At 49.8% G+C, this 20,973-nt stretch overlaps 2 protein-coding genes across 2 annotated transcripts; one reads left to right on the top strand and one right to left on the bottom strand.

Annotated features, from left to right (window-relative positions):
- Window positions 1–1,412: 1,412 nt before the first annotated feature.
- ARF1 (ADP ribosylation factor 1) lies at window positions 1,413–15,816 on the top strand. The gene is made up of 5 exons (XM_027660577.1): window positions 1,413–1,532; window positions 10,927–11,106; window positions 12,305–12,415; window positions 13,096–13,220; window positions 14,203–15,816. The coding sequence occupies exons 2-5, from the start codon at window positions 10,959–10,961 to the stop codon at window positions 14,362–14,364; spliced, it is 546 nt and encodes a 181-aa protein (XP_027516378.1). The 5' UTR covers window positions 1,413–1,532; window positions 10,927–10,958; the 3' UTR covers window positions 14,365–15,816.
- A 2,332-nt stretch (window positions 15,817–18,148) lies between these two features.
- Window positions 18,149–20,926, bottom strand: CUNH1orf35 (chromosome unknown C1orf35 homolog). Its single transcript, XM_027660576.1, has 8 exons — window positions 20,523–20,926; window positions 20,272–20,425; window positions 20,136–20,181; window positions 19,925–20,007; window positions 19,738–19,810; window positions 19,339–19,418; window positions 18,905–19,051; window positions 18,149–18,750 (listed from the first exon to the last, which is right to left on the bottom strand). Exons 1-8 carry the CDS (start codon window positions 20,614–20,616, stop codon window positions 18,486–18,488), a joined length of 942 nt encoding a protein of 313 aa, XP_027516377.1. The 5' UTR covers window positions 20,617–20,926; the 3' UTR covers window positions 18,149–18,485.
- Window positions 20,927–20,973: the final 47 nt, after the last annotated feature.

Raw genomic sequence — 20,973 nt, 5'->3', positions numbered from 1 at the left:
CATCCCAAATCCATCCCACATCCATCCCACATCCATCCCACATCTATTCCACATCCATCCCGCATCCATCCCGCATCCATCCCGCATCCATCCCGCATCCATCCTGCATCCATCTTGCATCCATCCCGCATCCATCCCGCATCCATCCCGCATCCATCTTGTATCCATCTTGTATCCATCTTGCATCCATCTTGCATCCATCCCATATCCATCCCACATCCATCCCACATCCATCCCACATCCATCCCGCATCCATTCCGCATCCATCCTGCATCCATCCCACATCCATCCCTCCTCCATCCCATATCCATCCCTCATCCATCCCACATCCATCCCGCATCCTGGCAGGGCTGGGCATGGAGTGAGGCTGCATGGCATGGGCAAGAGCCCGGAGTGGATCATGGGCTGCTCTGGGAAAGAGGAATGGTACAGGAAAGGGGGAATGGTGCAGGGAAGGGGAAGGAATGATGCAGGGAAGGAAGGGGGAATGGTGCAGGGAAAGGGGAATGGTGCAGGAAAAGGGGAATGGTGCAGGGAAAGGGGGAAGGGTGCAAGGAAGTGGTGTAGGGAAAGGGCAGCACTGTAGGAAAAGGGAAATGGTGCAGGGAAGAGGGAAAGGTGGAGGGAAAGGGTGGATGGTGCAGGGAAGAAGAAAGAATGGTGCAGGGAGATGGGGAACGATGCAGGAAAGGGGAATGGTGGGGGGAAGGGGGAATAGTGCAGGGAAAGGGGGGAACGGTGCAGGGAAAGGGGGGAACGGTGCAGGGAAAGGGGAGAATGGTGCAGGGAAAGGGGGGAATGGTGCAGGGAAAGGGGAATGATGCAAGGAAAGGGTGGACGGTGCAGGGAAAAGGTGAATGGTGCAGGGAAAAAGGGTGCAAGGAAAGGGGGAACGGTGCAGGAAAAGAGAAGAAGCGGTGCAGAGAAAGGGGAGTGATGGAGGGAAAGGAGAACAGTGCACAGAAGGCGAACGGTGCAGGGAACGAGGAATAATGCAGGGAAAGGGGAACAGGGCAGGGAAGGTGAAAGAGCGGTGCAGGGAAAAGGGGGAACGGTGCAGGGAACAGGGGAGCGGTGCAGGGAACAGGGGAAGGGACGGTCCCCTTCGCCCCCATTCCCGCACTCCCGCATTCCCGGGGGTCCCGCACTCCCCGCGCTCCCCACCCTGACACGCGCCGGCGCGGAGTGGGCGTGGTCACACATAAGACCACGCCCCCCAAACAACGGGCCACGCCCACCGCACATTTCCTCGCGTCGCCGCTCCCTGTAGTGGCCACGCCCACTTTCCCTCTAGACCACGCCCACTCCCCTTCAGGCCACGCCCACATCTGGACATTGCCGACGCTCCCGCCGTGGCCCCGCCCCCCCGCAGGCCCCGCCCCCCCTCGCCTTCCCGCGGTGCCGCGCGCGGGGCGGGCACTGACGTGGCCCCTCACGCCGCCATCTTGTGCTCCAGGGCGGATCGCGGCCGGGCCGAGCGGGACCGTCCGAGCGCAGCCACAGGCACCGCACCGCGCCTCCGCACGACGCCGGTGGGTTCGCCGGCGCCCTCCCCTTCGCCTTCCCTTCGAGCCCTTTCCCCCTCCTCGCCTCCCGCCCGCCGCGCTGCGCCCCCGCCCGCGCCCTGCGGCCTTGGCGCTGAGGGGAGGCGGCGGCGGGCGCTGAGGGAGCGGGGCCGGGCGGCTCTTTCCCTATCGTTCTTTCTCATTCCTTCGTTTTTCCGTCTCACTCCTTCTTTTCTTCTTTCTCATTCCTTGTTTTTTTCCTTCTCATTCCCTCTTCCCCCGCAGCACCGGAGGCCCCCGGGAGCGGCGCTGCCCCATCCGCCCCTCACGCCTTTGGGGGTTCTGGGTTTGGAGGGGGGGGGGGGGGTGGTGATGCCGGGCCTTTCGCTTCCCTGCTGGAGAGGTGGGATATCCTGTGGGAAGGGGTGGGAAGGGGGGATCGCTCCGGCTCGCCAGCAGCTGCACAAGGCCCCGCTCCCTCTAGCGATGGGATTAGACGGGATGGGCTCGTCCTCCCTTCCCCAAACTCACTCATTCCGGCCTCTGCCCCGCCCGGGGACGGCTCGGAGGAGCAGGGAGAGGCATTTCCTCCTTTTCCCTGTGCCCCCTAAAACCTTCCTCTGCAGGGGGAAATGAGGCTTGGGGGAAGCTCGTGGGGCGCAGAGGTTGGTTTTTTTTTTTTTCCCCCCCTCTAAGCCCTTGGCTGCTGAGTTGGTGTTTCTGCTGGGCCGAGGGGTTTGGCGCTTTATCCTGGAGCAGACAGCTTTGTTCGCCTGCCGTGGCTCGGGGCTGGCGGTCTGGGAGATCAGCTTTCCCTGCTGCCGGCGGGAGGATATTACATTCTGTCTGAAAATACTCCGTCCTGCCCCTGCGGGTGCCGAACGTGATACTTGGGGCTGATAAAACCCCGGGGGGGATGAAGCGATAGCCCAGCTCTGCCCCGGCGGAGAGCGGCTGAAAACTCCGCGTCGGGTCGTAAAACTGCCCAAATGTTGTTGTGGTCGACATTGACCTTGTGGCTTTGCCGCCCTGCTCTTTTGCCAAAGCAAATTCCACGTGTTGATTAGAGCCCTCAGCCAGAGGTCTGGTGTCGAAACTGTGGCTTTGTCAATAACGAAGATTCCAGCTGTTTGTTTGATACTTTGAGCTTTGTCTGGCGAGGCTCACGGCACCCCCTTTGCAGGGTATTCCATTAACCTTATTTTTCAGGCAGAGAAATCGAGGCAAAGGTGGATTTTCCAAGGTCATTCAGCGGGATCGTTACTGCTATTTTTTGCTGCTGATTTGGAGCACTTCTGTAGGAGAAAAAAAAGGAAAAAAAGGAAGTGTGGCTGAACTGGGGGAGTGCTATTTTGCTTTTGTTCATGGGGTTTACAGCTGAATAAAGCAGAAGTGCAGCCTTATGGATAAAGGGGTTCTCTGAAGGGAAAGTTAGGGGGGTTGATGCACTGATTTCCTCTGTCCCAAGCACATCTGCAGTGCTGGAGAGCCCTGTTGGGCTGCTCTGTAATTGCAGTGGGTGAAAGGGTGTGAGGAAAGTCGCCTCACCTGAACCTCTTCAGCTCCAACTCAGCTGCTTTGCCGGGTTTGTTGGTGCTTCTCCCGAGGTGGAACAGCAGGAGGGAAAATGGCTCAGGCAGAGCTGTGTCCACCCAGAACCCTTGGTGTTTGTGATGTAAATCCTGTTACGAAGCCAAACACCTGAACGTGGATTTCACCGATTGTTTGTTGTTTTTTTTTCCCTAAGGTTTCCTGGTTGTGAAATAGCTGGAATGTGGAAGGGACTGGGCAGGAGCAGTGCTGAGTTCCCTGTGAGTGTTACTCACGCTGACCCAAGAGAAGGGGGAAGGACCAGTCACAGCTTTTCCAAGGCAAACCAAGTGTGTGTGGGAGTAGGGGCTGGATTTTAGTCCTGGTAATTCTCCAAATCGTGCTCCAGCTGCTCTAAGCAGCAGCATTTGCACAGGTAATTATCAGATAAGCCACTGGTGACAGGAATTGGGGGAAGGAGGAAAAGCTCACAGCCCAAGATCCCATTTAAATCTGCGCTGGTGAAGTTTAAGAAACCACCTTTACACATCCCAGCAGCTTTTAGTCCTAAACCAGCCTTTTATTTTTAAAGATTGACTTTTCAGGCAAGATCTCAACAGCCACCCAGATCGTTTTGCAGTGGATGAATTCGGTGAACACGAGTTAATTTTACCCGAAAAGGAACAGTTCCGATTTCTTTTTTTAGAAATCTCTTGGAAGTTTTGCTCCTGGAATGCTACAGAGCTTGTGTCGGGGCTGGTGCCATCCTCAGCCATTATTGCCTTTCTTTAACTGATGAGTAAAGAAGTTTATAATCAGCTTCCTACTACAGCAGCTGTTTTTCTGTGTTATTCAGCATTTTTGTCTTTCTGCTTGCGAGGGTCCGGTTTTATTCCTTGTTTTTTAACACGCACGAACATCGGGGGCTGTGCTGCTGCTTCTGCTGAGGTTTCAGTTCTGATGAAGCTCTAACACAGCTCCTGTTCCCTTCCCAGCTCCCCCGTGCAGGCTCTGCCATGACATTTTCCCCCAAACCCAACCCCCAGTTTCGTTTCTGGAGCCCCCTGTGTGAGTTTTTGCCATTTCTGCTGTGACTGTAAATGTTGACTTAGTGCCCAGTTACCGGGAATGAATAACAGGATATTTGGCTTTCAAACTGAAGGGTTTTTAACTCAGGAACAGCTCAGCCTCACAAAAACAACTCGATATTTATCTGAAAAGATATCCTTTGCAGTGCCCAGTTCTCACACCAGTGTGCCCAGTGTTAAACTGGGGAACACAAAGGCACGGGCCACTCCTGGTGTCACATTGTTGGCACCACCTTATTTCCTGGGCAGCCACACAGGGAGGTGATGGATGTGGCTCCCTCTGTGCTTTTCCACCTGTCAGCCTGTCCTTTAAGTAAAATATATCTCACAGCAGATCCATGTTTTTTCCCCGTGGGCTGGTTTGTGTGCTGTTGAGTTCTGGTGCTGTGGAACTCCTTAAAATAGTCGGAGATTTTGTGCTGAGACAGCAAGAGTTTGTTTTCCCTGCTTGAAGGTGAGAATGAGGGAATAACTCTCGGGGTTTGAGTATCAAGCCAAGCAACTCTCTCTCTTTGATACTGATTTTTTTATCCTGACCACTGTTTTAAGAGAGAGTTCTTGTGTCTGAGAAATAGGCATGACCCCAAAGGAGAATATGCTCTTTTGTCCTTGTTTTGATCTTGTGAGTGGAACTGTTTTCTGTTTTCCTGCCACTGCATTCCCAGTTCTCTCAAGGGAACGTTACAGCAGGATCTGGGTGAAGAGCAAACAGTTCAACCTGCTTGGGTCAAATGAAGGGGCTGCAGCAGCAGATTTCCTTTCCCCTGGCTGCTCCCTTGGGGGTGGCATGTCCTCCATCTACCTCGAACCTGCAGGTGCTTCTGGAGGCTTTTTGGTTGATCCCTGCAAACCTTTGGTGGCCAAATCCAGATTATTCCTCTTTAGATGCAGTTGCTGTTACGGATCTTTAACTGGTATTTCACATGATGCTTCAGTGCTGGTACCTTCCCTCTGACCTCCCCTGAAACTCAAATAACAAGGTCACGATCCTCCAGGACACTTTTTCCACCTCAGGCTTGGCAGAAACACCAGTTGCTGGTGGGAAATTGTTGCAGTGGTCAGTGTTGATCTCCAACACTCCTCCAGCTCTGATAATTAAAATTATAAAGGAGTTGGGACTTACTATTAATGAAGAGATTCTTGCCATCCCCTTTATTACGATGGTGTTTAAGTGCAGGACAGTCACCTGGTGAACAGAGAACCTGCTTGTCAGCTGCTCTTGAATTTCACACCTGGTCTGTGCCTAGTGACCTTTGTATGGTCTAAAATAAATCAGAATTACGGTAAATTTCGCTGTCAGGGCCCCCAAGTGAAAGAGTTTGGGTTGATAAATAGTCATCTCTTGGGATATCAGATGTGGAAGGCCAGTAAACAACTTCTAAAAATGGTTGAATGTATCTGTATTGGAACAGTGTGTTGGGCCCTCCCTGCTGTGTATAAAGAGGTGTCGTGATCTAGAGCACTTTTCCAAATTTGCTGTAACAGAGCACTTTAATCTGTAAAGAAATTAGTCCAAGTCCAAAAGAACACTGTCAGTGCTGAAACACTCTTCCTGCTGAGTGGGGGGGTGAGCACTGGGGCTCTGGGTAATTCCTAAATTTTAGCAGTGTGCTGTTCTCCTTGGATCACTTCTCACATCCTCTTTTAAATCACACTTGATGTTGTGAAGAACAAGCTGCCGAGTTAGATTTGCCCTTGGATTTATTTGCCAGTTGTTCTTGCATGTAACACCAGGAGCAGCTGTTGGGGTTGGGTGTCTTTTTAAAAAGAAAAAAACAAACAAAACAACGCTTTCTCACTTCTTATTTACACATTGGTTGGGTGATCTCTTGTAGGAATGTTTTGCTTCTCCTGCCAGTTTAATCTGAAACCTTCTAGAATGCTGTGAATTAAAAAATATGGTGCAGGGCAGCTAATGAGAACTGACTGCCTTTCAAATCAGTAATTCTGTGAAGTAACAAACTGATGAATTTTTGTTCCCCTGTGACTGATAAAAAGGAATTAAGGATTTAGGGGTTTTTTCTAGCTGTTTTAAGACCTGGAATTAATGCTTAGGCCAATGTCAAGTAGATTTTCCTTTAAATGGAGATGTATTTTGGCAGTGAATCCACTGTCTTCATAAACACACCAGTTTTACCTGCCAGAGGTGTCCCAGCAAATAGGATAAGGTGCAGAAAGCTGCTGAGAAACAGCTTTTTGGGAAATCTGCAGCTGTTGGGGGAGGGTTTACCTTGTGCTTTGATATTTTATCTGATTCAAACCGTGTATCCCAGGGTGTCACTGGTGGTGGCACCGCGTTTCCCTCTCCTTGAAATGGGCATTTCAGACTGAGGTGAAGGTCCCAGGGAGACAGAACTGCTCCCAGAGACAGCAAATGCCCTCTGTACCTCCGGATCTCAGCGTCCCCTGAGGGGAGGGACAGAGAATGGAGCTTTCCTTGACTGATCTTGTCAGGGAATCATCAAATCCTGGGATGGTTTGGGTTGGAAGGGACCTTACAGGTCGTGTTGTTCCAGCCCCTGGCATCTTCATGGCTGCTGGGATCTTCCAGCTGCCAAAATGCTCGGGCCCGTCAGGTTTGGTTCTGACACGTGGAGCATTATTTTTGCACTGTGGGAGCTTTATGTGATCAGTGCTGGTACAGAGCAGTGAAATAAATGTATTTCTGTACTGCAGGGTAATTTGACTGAACTGGCATCCTCTGCCTGAGCCTCTGATTTTGTCTGTAATCTGTCAAAGTTTGGGCTCACTGATTCTGGAGGTCTTCTCCAACCATAAAATGATTTTATGATTCCGTGATTCCGTTTAAAGAACTGGTGTAAAACCCGAATGAAATCACGGCTCAAGGAAGTTAAATCTCTGTGTGAAAAGAGATTTGACTCTGTGTGAAAAGAGATTTGACTTCTACACCTTTTCCAGAGGTGTAAAATGAAGTTTCTGTGGAAATTTCGAGGCGTGTTGTACTCTTTGATGACCTTCATAACCCTTCTGATCACACTCCTGTGGGCTCACCCAAAAACTTCGGGGGGTCAAGCAGCAGATTTGACTCCTCCTGAACGAAGTGACATTAAAGTGCATTAGCAGACGTTTAACTTATAAAATGCTGCGGGTGATTAAGTGTTCAGTGCTCTTTGGCCCCGAGTTATTCCTCAGAGCTCTTGTTCTAAGCACCTACAATTAATAAAAGCAAATGCTGCTTCTCCTCCTGGGCCGGATCACTTGTAACAACCAGCAGACACTCAATCATTTTTAACTCATTACCCCGAGCCTCTCTGCGAAGGGCTGCCTGCTCTCCTAATCGCTTATCTCAATGTATCACTTACTAAAAAAAAAACAGGCTGAAAACACTTTGTTTCCTGAAATGAAACATTGAACGCCTGGCTTGCCCTTTACCAATGGTACATTGTATCTTAGCCCAACCTGCCCGACAGGTTTTTACCGCGGCTGGGCTGGAGTGGAGCGTGTTAAAAGCGCTTCAGGGAGGAGCTGATCGCCCGGGCAGCTCAGATTTGGGGTGATCTGGGCTTGGCGAGGGGTGCCGAGGTGAAGTTGTGCTGAGGGAGAACACGGAGCTCTGGGAAAACACTCTCTGTGTTGTTTATTTAAATGTTCCCTTTCATACGCAAATCTCCCCGCTCGGCCTGATGGATCCCTCTTTTGAGGATGTGCTCAAGTGCTACAAGCAGCTCACGAGCCGTCGTCTTTTATGTTTTCAGGGATTTTACTCAAAAATGATCAGCGTAGCAGCTACAGACAACGTTTGGGTGGAGGGAGAAGAGGAAGTTCAGCTTCAGTTTGGAATATTGGCGAGTTGTGATATAGACTGCAAAGGTTGAAGATGCCTGAAAAATGACAGTTTTTTTTTTTTTTTTGTTAATTTAAAAGAGTCTTTCCTCGTATTTTGAGGGTGTCCAAGCAGTGGGTGAAATGAGAATTCAGGTTTAACCCTGGAGTGCAGTGGGATCCCGTGATCCCTCAGCTGAGCTGCATTAACAGGCCGTGGGAAGCAGCTCTGGGCTGTGGGGGCAGTTTGTGACCCTGCAGGGACAGGGGTGGGAGCACAAACCATGGCAGTGATTTCCTTTCTGGGGGAACAGAGGGCTGTGACCAACTGCTGCTCAGAGGGTGAACCCTCTCCTTTGTCCCAACCACATCCAACAAGTGGGAACCACAGCAGTCTGTGGGAGTTCTGCGGGTGGATTTCTCCTGGTGTTTTTCTTTTAGCTGTGATTCAATCACTTTTTTAGTCAACATCCAAACAGTGTTGCCGGGGGTGGGTGGGCTGTAAACTACACTGTGCTGCCTGTAAAAATAAACGGGACTTTCTGTAATGCCACCTACCCTGAAGCACCAAATGAGTTACAGAAGTGGTTTGGATAGCAGGAATGTGGAAGGGAGCGAGAGGGAAATGGAGCCCAAGTGCTTTACTGTATCTTAGCTTCTTATTCTCCACAGAAAGTAAAAATAGGGGGGAGGATGGGGTTGTATAAAAGCAGCTTCAGTGGGGAAGGGCAGACTTGACCTGGAAATAGCTGCCAGGAAAACGAGGATCTAACGGGATTCACTGCTGTTGGTGCCAAGTATAAGCAACTTGTCCAGCAGCCTGGGACTTCTCCAGGGCATGGAAAGATAACATGGATATAAACGACAGGATTTTGCTCAGTTACCCAATTACTGTGATCAATCCAAGCATTTGATAACCTGTTATGCTTTTAAACGTGCAGAAGCAGAAGAAAGGCATTCTTTGTAAGGTTCTCTGGCCACAAAAGCTCACACACTCGTCCTGAAGAGTTACCAGGGCTCTGGTAAAAGGTTACAGCTCAGGCCTGGCTGTTGCTTTGCAGATGAAGCAGCAGATAGAGGTGGCATGAGCAGCCAGACAAAGAAAAGCTTTACAGCTCCCTCCCCTCCAGCCCGGGGAGAGCTGCTGCTCTGGGCTGGGCTGGGAGATTCCCTGCTGTGTGAGTGAGCTGGAGAAAGGGGGACTCCAGGAAAACTGTTTTCTCTGCTTCCTGATTAACTTCCCTGTTTGTGCAGCCCCCATGTATTCAAGTGGGAGTGGAATATCCGTGGTCGTGCTGCAGAAATACGAAGGAAACGGTGGGAATCACAGAACTTCTAAACCTCCTGTTGGATTTAAATCCACAGGCTGCCCTGTCTGGTTTGGGCAGGAGTTCAGTTTTAAAGTTTTGGTCTTGTTGAACTTCAGTCCTATAAAATAAATGGCTCTTTGACTCGAGTTTGCTTCAGCAGGCTGACGTGGTGGTTGATGTCATTCAGGAACTGTGGAGTGGACTCTGAACTTCCCCGTGGAGCTGCCTGTGCTTGGCCACGTGACTGGGTTAATGTTACAGCCTTTAACTTTTTGGGGTTCAAAATCGTGTCCAGCAGAGCTTCCTGAGGAGGGCAGAGCTGCTTAGACCTTTCCCAGCGTGGAGCAGGGAAGGTTCAGACATCCCTAGGACAGAGCTAAACAGAGCAGGGTAAGGTTTTTGTTGTGGTGTGCTTTTCAACCCAAAGCTTGCTTTTAAATGGTCTTAAACAGACGCTCTGCAAAGTGTTATTTCTGGGGAGAGTTTTGCTTCGAGCACAGCTTCCTCATAAAATACAGAGTATGGTCCAGAGGTGGCTCAAACTTCATACTGTGCTTTAAATTGTGTGATTTGGTTTACAGGAAACTCATTCTTTGAATGTTACACGTCTTGGCTGTGTGTGTATCTTGGGTCTGAAACTTGAATTTTCAGTCGGGCTCAGTCTCTTCCTTTTGAACTGAAGGTGTGAACCGTCCCTATCACCCCGGAACGACTCTGGGAAGCTTCCAGGCTGCTTTTTCGTGCCTTGTATGAGCAGAATATTAGTTCTCTTGGTGATTTCAAACTCTCTCTAAACTGTGCAGGAGCGAGTTAGGAAAGGGGGGGGGGGGGGGGGGTGTGGAGGGGGTCCCGTCCCAAGGGGGGGGGGGGGGGGGGGGGGGGGAATTTGTGTGGAGTGAGTCCCATCCCAAAGGCTCGGGGAGGTCTGAGGGGGGGAATTTGTGTGGAGTGAGTCCCATCCCAAAGGCTCGGGGAGGTCTGAGGGCTGCAGTGGAGGCAGTTTCTGCAGTCCCCAAACAGGAAGCTCGTGCTGACCTTAATCACTGTAATCACCCACAAGTGTCGGCTGTGGAGGAAGGAACGTTCGTTCCTGAACCTGCTCTGTTAATTTTCCACAGTTAAGTTTGATTAAATGCAGATTTGCTTCCTACAGGAGGTTTCCCCCTGGTGTGGGTGGAAGTAACACTGCCCTGTGTTTGTGCTGCTCTCGGGCCGTTTCCTCAGGGCTGGGGAGGAAGGAAACTGTTCTGAGGAGGAGAGAATGCAAACCATATTCCCAGTTTCCTTCACAAAAGGGGCACCAGCTATTGCTGTGCTAAGCAAGGGCTGTTATCTGCAGATCAGTTAGAAAAAGTTTATTAGTGACACTTTGCAGATAAATTATCCCATAACAACGGGGGAGAAAGCACCTCAAGTGGTCAGTTGTGTGAATTTTGCAAGACAGAGCTTGAGAGAACAGCATTTAATGCTAAAACCTCTGAAAGAATATTTGAGATATTTAAAGCACTCAAAGCCAGGTGGTTTCACGAGCACTAAGTTTTGGCACATCTTAATTTTTGTGTTGCTTCAGTGTGGGAGAAAATCGTGTCCAGTTGTGTCTGTAAATGATTCAGGTTATCTCTTGCTTGGGTTTTTGTGGGTTTCTGTGCCCTGGTCAGAGCCCAGCTGTGGGTAACTCCTGAGTGATATCCTCTGATCTTTTCCCTCCAGACTTCACTGGCCAGTGAGAACGTATCTCAACCATGGGAAATATTTTTGCAAACCTCTTCAAGGGCCTTTTTGGCAAAAAAGAAATGCGTATTCTAATGGTCGGCCTGGATGCTGCAGGGAAGACAACTATTCTGTACAAACTTAAACTCGGTGAAATAGTAACTACTATTCCTACTATAGGTAAGACTTTCACCTTTCTGTGACTTGGTTGCTTTTGAGATTTGGGTCTGTGAGAAACAGAAACCCAGTCGGGCAATTTCCAATCAGAATTTATGATGTGATAAAAGCAAATTCAGCGCTGGGTGATCAGGGAAGGGGTTTCAACAACTCCCAACGCCTGTCACACCCAAAGAAGACAGTTGTTCTACATTTATTTCCAGCTACTACATGAATATTCATTATACATAAGTATAAACATTACACATTGTTAGGTACATGGGTATAAATATTACACATTGTTAGGTCATACATTCAGCAGATATTTTCTTAACAAGAATGTTGTCTGTAAGCATCCATAATATATTGTTAAATCAGACATCCAGCAGATGTTTGCTTGTTATCTATACAAAGTTATAAATTTTAAGAAAGGTGCTATTATCTAGCTAACTAAACCAAATTCTCTCACTATAAATCCTACACAGGGTAAGAGGGAGGTAACTTGGTTTTTTTTTCTTTTTATTAAGTTTTACGATTTGTTTTTCTTTTCTCTCTCCAGGTCATATTGACCTTACACTGTTTTCTCTTAATTAGCCCCAGTCATTTTCTCAGTTTATCACAGGTCTGTTTGCAGCAGTGTCTGACCTCAGCTGCCACTCTTGGTTTGAGCAGCTCCTCTGGCAGGACAAACACTTGCCCAAGCCGTGGTGTGAAGGTGGCACAGCCAAACGTTCTGCCAGGGCAGGGGGTTGTGTGACAGCTCTTTCACCCCATCCCCTCTGTCAGTCACTTGTGGAACGAGCCTTCATGGGCCACAGAAGGGCAGTTTGTCTCCTGAGTGAGTTGTGGCATCAAGTAAATTAGACTGAGAAGCAGAGGGTGACACCTTCTTTTATTTATTTTTTTTTTTTTTTGAGGGTGATCAGAGACCCGATTTGCAGTTCTTAAAGTTTTTTTATTTTTTTAAGGCAACATAGTTTGCTCTGCATTTTGTAGCTGCTCAGGTAGCAATTGGAGCTGTTCCTTGGTGTGGGGTGATGGTGGGAGTCCCAAACAACCCACGTTTTTCTGCTTTGGGAGCTTCACTGCAGAGCTCCACTTGTTTAAACTAATTTAAATTTTAACATAACTTTTTTAAAACGATGACATTCTGAGTGTGACTTGCTAAATACAATAGGCCAGCTCTGTTTAACTGAGATTTGTGCCACCACTTCTGTTTTAGGTTTCAATGTGGAAACAGTAGAATACAAGAACATCAGCTTCACAGTGTGGGACGTGGGCGGCCAGGACAAGATCAGACCCCTCTGGCGCCATTATTTCCAGAACACACAAGGTGAGTCTTGCACTTCAATCACACCTTTCCACAATCTAAATGTTTTGGGGTTTGTTTTGGGGTTTTTTTTTTTTTTTAATGCCCTTATAAAGATAATTTTGCAAGTTTCTCACAAGGGGAATGGAAGTATTTATTATTATTATTTTAAAAGGGTGTGTTTGTGTGCTGCTCTGGCTCTTCTCTTAAGCCACTGCAGGTTCAAAGAGGGATAGGAGGAAATCCAGAAACCAGTCTTCCTTGTCCTTGTGACTCAGAGGGAGCTCAGAAGTTTGCTCTCCTTCTGTCAGGAGTCACAGCTCTCTGCCCTCACTTCAAAGCAGAGTCTTTACTACAGGCTCTGCAGCCCCAGGAACTGAGAGCTTGTCACTTCTTTCACTGCTGTGCCTTTGTAATGTGCCTGTCTTTGAGTCCTGTCACAGGGTTCCAGGAGTTGCTGCTCCCTGGAAAATACCAAGTAGAGGAAGCACCCAAGTTCCAAAAACACAGGCACAAACTAACACCAATTTTCACCAGCTTGCAGCAAGAACAGACTTTCTCTCACACATGCTGTATTTTTCTCATCTATACTGGGTTGTTGTGCATTATATTCTCTTCAGAGCTTAGTTCTGACCTCCAGATGTATTCATCATTTGTCAAGAACTTCAACTTAATGCTCCTTCTGATTGTTTCCTTCTTGCCAGGTCTGATCTTTGTGGTTGACAGCAATGACAGAGAACGTGTGAACGAGGCCAGAGAAGAGCTCATGAGAATGTTGGCAGAAGATGAGCTTAGAGATGCTGTTCTATTAGTGTTTGCTAACAAACAGGTATGCCCAAAAAAGGGGTCTTTCTGGAAGAACTCTTGAAAATGCCCAAAATGCTCGTGGGTGCCAGGTTTTGACCTCGACAGTCATGTTTTCAGGGTAATAATAGATAAATTCTCAGTAAATGGCCATCTGGGTGTGTTGAAGGCAGCAAACCATCCATTAAATTCTCACCTGAAAGGAGCATCTTTCTAAGGAGTCTTGGCTAATAGGACTTCTTGTATTTTCAGTTTTAGGGAAAAATATTACCAGTTTGATTGTTAAGGTTGATGTGGCTCAAGTACAGCACCTGGCCAAGCTTCCTCCAAAGAGAGAGGAAGTCTGGAATGCTGGAACATCGCTGAATTCTTCACTGAGGGTGTTTGAGGGCTCTGCTGGTGTTGGTGGAAGCACTGAGCTGACTTTTTAAAGTCCTTCTGTTGACCTGTGAGCTGAGAGTTCTGCCTCTGATGGCTTGTAAAGGTCTTGGCAGCTTAAACCAAATGTCAAGGACCTTAAACACGACTAGGCAAGGTAAAGGAGGAGTAGCATCCTGCTTCATCATCGCACAGGCTCAGCTGGGAAGGGTGAAGAAATCCCTAAGTCGTGTCTAGGAGCAGGAAAGGTGGGCTGTAAACAGGAGCTGTGCTCAGCAGAGTAGGAATTTGGGATAAAAGTTGATCTTAAATCATAAGTGCAGTCACAGAAAAGATTTCCTGAGTGGAAAGTGGGTGTAACAGAGCTGGAATTGTCAGCAGGTTTGGATCAGGGGCTCGATGACTCGATCCAAGCATCCTCGGAAATATTCCGTAATATTTGCTTTTGGTATTTGTTGAACCTGTGAGGCTTTTTGTCAGCGCAGGGGAAATAGCTGGAATATCAAAAGCAAGCCACTGAGTCCTTCTGAAAGAGGAGTTCTGAGAGCTCTTTGACTTTGGTTTTAATGCCTTTTTAAAGCTGCTGATGGAAGGGCGGGGGCGACAATGACTGTTGTTCCTTCCCCCAGGACCTGCCGAACGCGATGAATGCAGCAGAAATCACAGACAAACTCGGACTGCATTCCCTTCGTCACAGGAACTGGTACATCCAGGCAACCTGTGCCACGAGTGGAGATGGTCTCTATGAAGGACTGGACTGGTTGTCCAATCAGCTCCGAAACCAGAAATGAAACCATAAACCTTCCTCTTCCCTCTTTTTCCACCCCCTCCCTCTTATTTCCTCCTCGCCCTTCGCTTTACTCTAATGTGGCAAACTGTGCTACTTTGTGGTATTGAGTGCCGGAAGCTGTTTTCATTTCTTTTTTGTCACAGTATATATTGCATCATGCTGTAAATGTGGCAAATACAAGCCTGAAAACAGTTAGGTTTCTTATTTAATGTAAATAGTTTTTGTTTCCAATGAGGCAGTTTCTGGTACTCCTATGCAATATTACTCAGCTTTTTTTATTGTAAAGAATCAAGTCACTGTTTAGTACCTGGAAGGGATTTAATTGGGTTGATAACACACAAAGGGTTGCCAGTGGTCCTTGTGCAGTAGAGCTGAATTCGATCTCGGTTGGGTTGTGGGATCTGTGAGATCCATTTCAGTGGTTGGTTTTTAACCTGAATTCTGTATTTTTTTTTAAAATAGACGAGGAAAAGTAAAAACACTTCAGCACACAAACGTTTGCCATCGCTTCTGCTGCTCCAGCTGTAACGTGGTGACTCTTGATTCTTTTGAAAGGGTGAAGCAATGATTGACACCCAATTAGCTTCATCTGCTTAACGAACAGATCATGACCGGTAGATCTCTGGCTCTTTCCGTAGTCTGTGCTCATCTTTGTTCACAACTTAAAAGATTCACTGGGCCTGGTTTAGATGAGCTTTGCAGACTCATGCTAAACATCTGACTTTTGGTTCAGGTGAGATTTCTCCTTTCCATTGGACTCGAATCATTTCCAGAAGTCGACATTTTTTTTTAGCCTGTCGTATTTGTCAGAAAAGTGTTTTGTACTTTTCTTGTGCGTAAAACCACTCCAGGAGGCAAAACCTTCCCACGGGATGCACAGCCTGTCCTAGTCCTGAGCTCTATAGGCAGAAAGTACTGTACTTAACGTAAGAATTGCCATGAAAAACACACCAAACATCTATGTGTAGTGTCTAGGAAAAACAAACAAACAAACAAACAAAAAGCATGAGAGTTTGGAGAGTCATTCCACTCTAGAAGTATTCAATCCCATTTTGGAACAATCCCATATCTGTATATGTGTGAAAACCCTTGGCATCCCTCATACTGCAAGGTTCAGATTTGCCATCAGAAAAATAAAAAAAAGACCTCTTTACTTTTCTTTTGTATTTTGATAAACACTGAAGAAGCTGGAGCTGTTAAAACTTTAACCCGAGGAACTATCAGAACTGGTTTATTTAGTGTTGTGGAAACCTTTATTGCTTTCAATACACAATTAGTAATCAACTGTTTTGTATACTTGTTTTCAGTTTTCATTTCGACAAACAAGCACTGTAATTAAAGCTATTAGAATAAAATCTCTTAACTATTTCATGTTTTTTATGCCTTGCTGTTCATTCGATCATCTTGGCAGAATCATGATATACTTGTTGAATAAAAAGTTTCATGAAACTTGCACTGGTATCGTGTTGTTTGTATCATCTTTGTGCTGGATCCAAACCCAGCCCCAGTTTGCATGGAAATTTGAGGAGATCTCCTGTATTTCCCAACTAATGTTACCCCATTGCTAGTTGGAATCCTGCAGGTGAAGTGGTGGCTGACGGAGTTGGGCTCTGCTGGAGTCACTTCGTTGCCTCAAGGGATCCCTTGAGCTTCTTTGGTTGCCCCATCACTTCCCTCGTTAGATTGTTCCTCCTGCTGATCCCATTTAATAACAGGATCTGTGAGTTAGCACTTTTGTGGGGGGGGAAAAATAGGAATTCTGCCTTCCTAAACTCTCTGTTTTGCATTTTTCCCTTCTGCAGTCCCCTCTGGATCCGGGACAGAGCTCCTCCTCCTCCTCCTCCTCCTCCCAGCTGATCCTCCTGCCTTCCCTGTCAGCTGCAGCTTCTCCTGGATGGTCGCCAGGAGCCGGCTGTTTTCCTGGCTGGAGCTGCAGCAGATTCCCCAGGACACAGGCTGGAAAGCTGTAGGATGAAAGGTCTGTCATGCAGGTTAGAGAGAGAATTCCCAGCAGGGAAACCTGGGGGCCTGGATGGGTAACAGGGACTGTGGCTGTAAACAGTGCTGGGCAAACGGGGATCCCAAACCTCCTGGGAGTCAGGCTGGTCACCCTTTGGAATGTCAAGCTCTGAATCAGGAGTTTTGCATCCCTAATAGTGCAGGACATCTCTCTGTTCCTGTTCTGGGAGGGAACTGAATGTGAAGGGGCAGCTGGGATAGGATCCTGCTCCTCTGTGCACAATTTGCTGTGGAAAACACAGAGAATGTGCTGATGTTATGGGAGCCGTGCTCTGCCCTCTGCTCTGGGAAAAATTCCCTTGGGAATTTTGGCCACCCAGGGGAGAGGATCCTGCCCAGTCCCCCCAGGAACCGGTGCAGCAGCTGAGCAGGGAGGGTTTTGGGGTGAGCAGCCCTTCAGTGGGGCCTGGCTCCTTCCCACCCCCCTCACCCTCAGTTTTGGCTTGTCCACATTTCTCAAACTGTTTCACTCGGGTCTCGGAGTGTGAGATAGGAAGAGGGGAGAGCTGTGACACAGGAGAGGCAGGAGAGAGCTCAGGAGAGCTGAACTGAGCCGGGACAGCTGTGCCAAGGGACAGCTGTGCCACGGCCCCGCTGGCATCGTGCTTGGCACATCAGCACCTCTGGCACTGGCTGGGACACGTGTGTGGAGCTGTGAGTCCAGCTCTGCCCAGAGCATCCGTCCCCTCTGCTTGGGAGATGAAGGCAGGGAAAGCAGGAGCCCGTGGAAGGAGCAGAACACTGGGATTTGTGGTTTTTCTTTCTCTGCTCCCTGTGGTGTTTTCACTCTCCCACAGTTCCCTTTCCAGGCTGTTGCTCCCAGCACAGAGTTCCCACGAAGCACAGCCCTGTTCCACCATGCCCATCGCTGCCCTGCACTGGGATGCTCCCAGCAGGCTCCAGTTGCATCCAGGATCCCCAAAACCGCCAGGAGGGTGACCCTGAGCTCAGCCTGGTGAGCACCAGTAGGGTCAGAGCCCCCAGCCAGGGATTGCGAGGGCTCAGGGCCACCCCACTCCTCCTGCCATCCCCTGGAGCTGCTCAGACCACGAGGAAACAGCCCTGTGACCCTGCCAGGAGTTTGTCACCCCCCCCAAAACAGCCTCTTGCTGTGGGGGATCCCCGAAGGTCGCGGCCGCTCCGCAGCCTCTCCCGCTGCCCGTGCCCAGCGCGTGCTCACGGCCGGGGAGGGACGTGGGACAGAAGGGCTTTGTCAGCTCCTCACCCCGATCCCGCTGGGCCTTTGTCCACCAAGACACACAAACCCTCCCTGTCTTAAATTGCATCATTAATTACACAAATGAGGTCCCTGTGCTTGGCACGGCCCCGCCGGACCCAGCGACGCTCTGGAGCTGCTCGGGACAACCCCTTCCCACTCACAGCAGTGTTCCTATTTACTGATGTGAAATTGCCTTTCTTCAGTGCACCCAGGACATTAATACTCATGTTTTGAGGGTTTAAATCCTGGATGGGAACAGAGTTTGCTGCTCCTTGGAGTGGGTGGATGTGGCCAGGGGAAGATACTCCGGTCCCATCCATCTCCCTGTCAGCCAAGGAATTATTTCAAGTGTCCAAGGCCAGGTTGGATGGGGCTTGGAGCACCTGGGCTAGTGGAAGGTGTCCCTGCCCATGACAGGGGGTGCAACAGGATGAGCTTAAAGGTCCCTTCCATGCAGCTGTGAATTTAGGGAATGTTTAAGGAAAGAAGCTCTCTTCCAACCGCTGTGCTGGCAGACACTCGAGGGCAGGGAAGAAGATAAAAAACGTAATAATAATAATAATAATCTCTTCCAAAGTCTCTGTACACAGACATGAGGTATCCACAGCATTTCCAGCACCACAGCTGGAACCATCCCAGCACCAGCCCCCACCCCACAGCATCTGTGCTAAATCCTGCCTGGATGGATGGATGGATCCAGGGAGTGAGGAGGAGGGGGCCCGGGCACCTGCTGCCCCCAGGGGTGGGCAGGGGCTGCTGGCATCACAACCTTAATGCCCTTTGCCAGACTCTGCACCTGCAGAGCTGCAGCTTTTTTAATGTAACCACCTGAAAAAAATATAAATCCTATGTGGGACCTCCCTGGGAAGATCCCGGGATCCCTCTCAGTCCGAGTTGGTGTCGTGGCGCTGCCTGACCCCGCGGGATGGGGGGGTCCTGCTCCTGCTCCTCTTCCTGCCCCTGTGCCTCGGGGATGGCTGGTGGCTGTGGCTGTCCCTGTCCCTGCTGTCCCTGTCCCTACTCCGGCTCTGCCTCCGCCTGGAATGCCGCCCCGAATCCCTGCTGCTCCCAGAGGAATCCGTGTCGTGCCGCCGGCGGCTGCTGTGCCGCGATGTCTCGGAGTGCTGATGTGTCTTCCTTCGGTGGTGCCTGCAGGGAGAGAGGGGTGAGTGACAGCAGGGACACCAACAAGGTGATTCTGGAGGTGAAAAAAAGGGATTTTGGAATGGCAGACCACGTGGCTCTCCTAAATCCTTCATCCCATTTCCCAAGACCAGGGCTCGGCCCCCAGCCCAGCCCATACCTCTTTTCCCGATCCGGAGACGAATCAGATGACGATGGGGCACTGTCCTTCTTGGCATGCTTGTCCTTGTCTTTCTTCTTCTCCTTCTTATGTTTCTTCTTTTTCTTCTTCTTTTTCTCCTTTTTGGATTTTTTGTTGCTCTCTGGTCTGCAAGGAAAAGAGATCAAGCACTGAGAATGCCTGCCCTGTGCATCCCTCTGGCTCCTCCAAAAACTCATCCCTCCCTCCAGGCACATCCCACCACGTCCCTTGGCCAAGGAGAAACACACAGAAATAAAAAAACAACAAAGAGGTTTTGGGGGGAAAGCAGAGTTTTTCAGGCAGATGCAGAACAAACCCAATGCCAAAGGGAGCCAGGGAAGCATTTTGCAAAATATTCCCTGCAAAAACCAGGCCACTTCAGGTGGTTTCCTATCAAAAGTGGGAAAACTCACCGTTTCTCCTCCACCTTCTCCTCCTTCTCCTGCTTCTTCCTGGAGCCAGATGTCTCAGGGCTGCTGGAGACTTTCTGGTGCTAGGGTTGGAGAGGGGGGGGAAATAGGGAGCAAGTCCATGAGCCCACAGCTTTGAATTACAAGTAAAAGGGATTTTTCCCCCTTTAAAAATTAAGTTTGAAAAAAGTGAAATAAAATTAAATGAAACCTGGGAGAAAAAAATTAGAGCCCCGCAAATTAACTCAGGAGACGGGGAGATCCCGCAGGTCTCCCTGCTACAACACCCAGGTTTGGTTTCTAAAGAAATATTTAAATATTTTAAATGAAAATATTCCATTTTTTTGCCTTTTTCCATCTCTTTTTTTTAACCTCCCAAGGACAACACAACCAGTGCTGTACCGTGAACACAGAGAGCCCCATCTTGGCCGCCTCCTTGTCCTCCTTGGAGAGCATCACCCGCCCGGCACTGCCACTGTGAAGAGACCACACACACAAAAAAAAAAAAGCTTAAAAAAGGTAAAATCAAAAAAATCTGATTGCCCTGGAATTGGTGTGGGATCCCCCCCTCCTTGTCTCTCTCCATTACCTGGAGCTGCCCAAACCCACCACCCGATCCACGTCCTTGTCGTCCCGCTCGGCGCCCTCCCGTTTGCAAACCTCAGCCAGGTCCTGTGGGAAGGGGAGGGGGAAGAGTGTCCTGGGCGTGTCCCCCCCTCCCAAAAAAGAGCCAAGGGGAGGGGACACCCCCCAGGGATGTGTGGGGACACACACACACACACACACAGTGCCCCCATTACCTCCTTGCTGAGGCCCGTGGGCTGCCTCTTCACGTTCTTGTAGCCCCTACAAAAACAGAAGCGGGTGATGCGTGTGGGGGAGAGGCTCTGCACCCCCTGTTTTTGGGGTGTGTGTGGGGGGTGTGTGTGGACTCACAGCGCTGCCATCATGGCCTCCTGCTCGGCCAGGCGGACGGCAGCCAGCTCTTCCTCCCGGGATAACGGCGGGGCCGTGTCCTTCCTGCCCTTGGTGTACCAGGTCAGGTCCTTCCCCTTCTGCCAGCGCCCCACCGGCGCCATCAGCGAGTTCCCTGTGGGGAGAAAACACCCCCAAAAACCTCCACCTGAGCCCCCAAAACCACACTGGGGTGGGCAGGGAGGGTGGGTTTGAGCAGGACCGGCCCTTACCCAGGTAGTTCTCGCGCTGTTTGTCCGTCTTCACATCCTCCCAGCTGAACTGGTCCTGGCCCCCCCGGACCCCGCCCCGGGACGAGCCGAACATGGTGCCAGACCCCACAGCAGATCTGGGGAGGGGTTGGTGACCTGCAAAAGGGATTTGCCCACTCTGGGTCCCCCCGTGCAGCCCTGGGAGGGCTCCTGGATGTGGGGGAAGCAAACGTGGGCCCCCCCAAGGGTGGGTGGGGGAACCAAAGCCCTGGTTGTATAACCCTGAGGTGGGGGGTGTGCGGCCTGTGGGGGGACTCACGGCCTGGGAAGGGGGTTCAGGGGCTGGGAGTGGGTTGCAGAGTGAGGGGGGAGGTTCAGGGCTGGAAGGGGAGAGGTTTATGGACTGGGGGGATTCACGGTCTGGGAGGGGGTTGTAGGGCTGATGGGGGGGGGTTACAGGTTGGGGGGAGGG

This window comes from Corapipo altera, unplaced genomic scaffold (assembly GCF_003945725.1).
Source record: "Corapipo altera isolate COAL_440 unplaced genomic scaffold, ASM394572v1 126, whole genome shotgun sequence".
Lineage (NCBI taxonomy): Eukaryota > Metazoa > Chordata > Aves > Passeriformes > Pipridae > Corapipo > Corapipo altera.
This window is presented reverse-complemented; position numbering and strand designations above follow the sequence as displayed.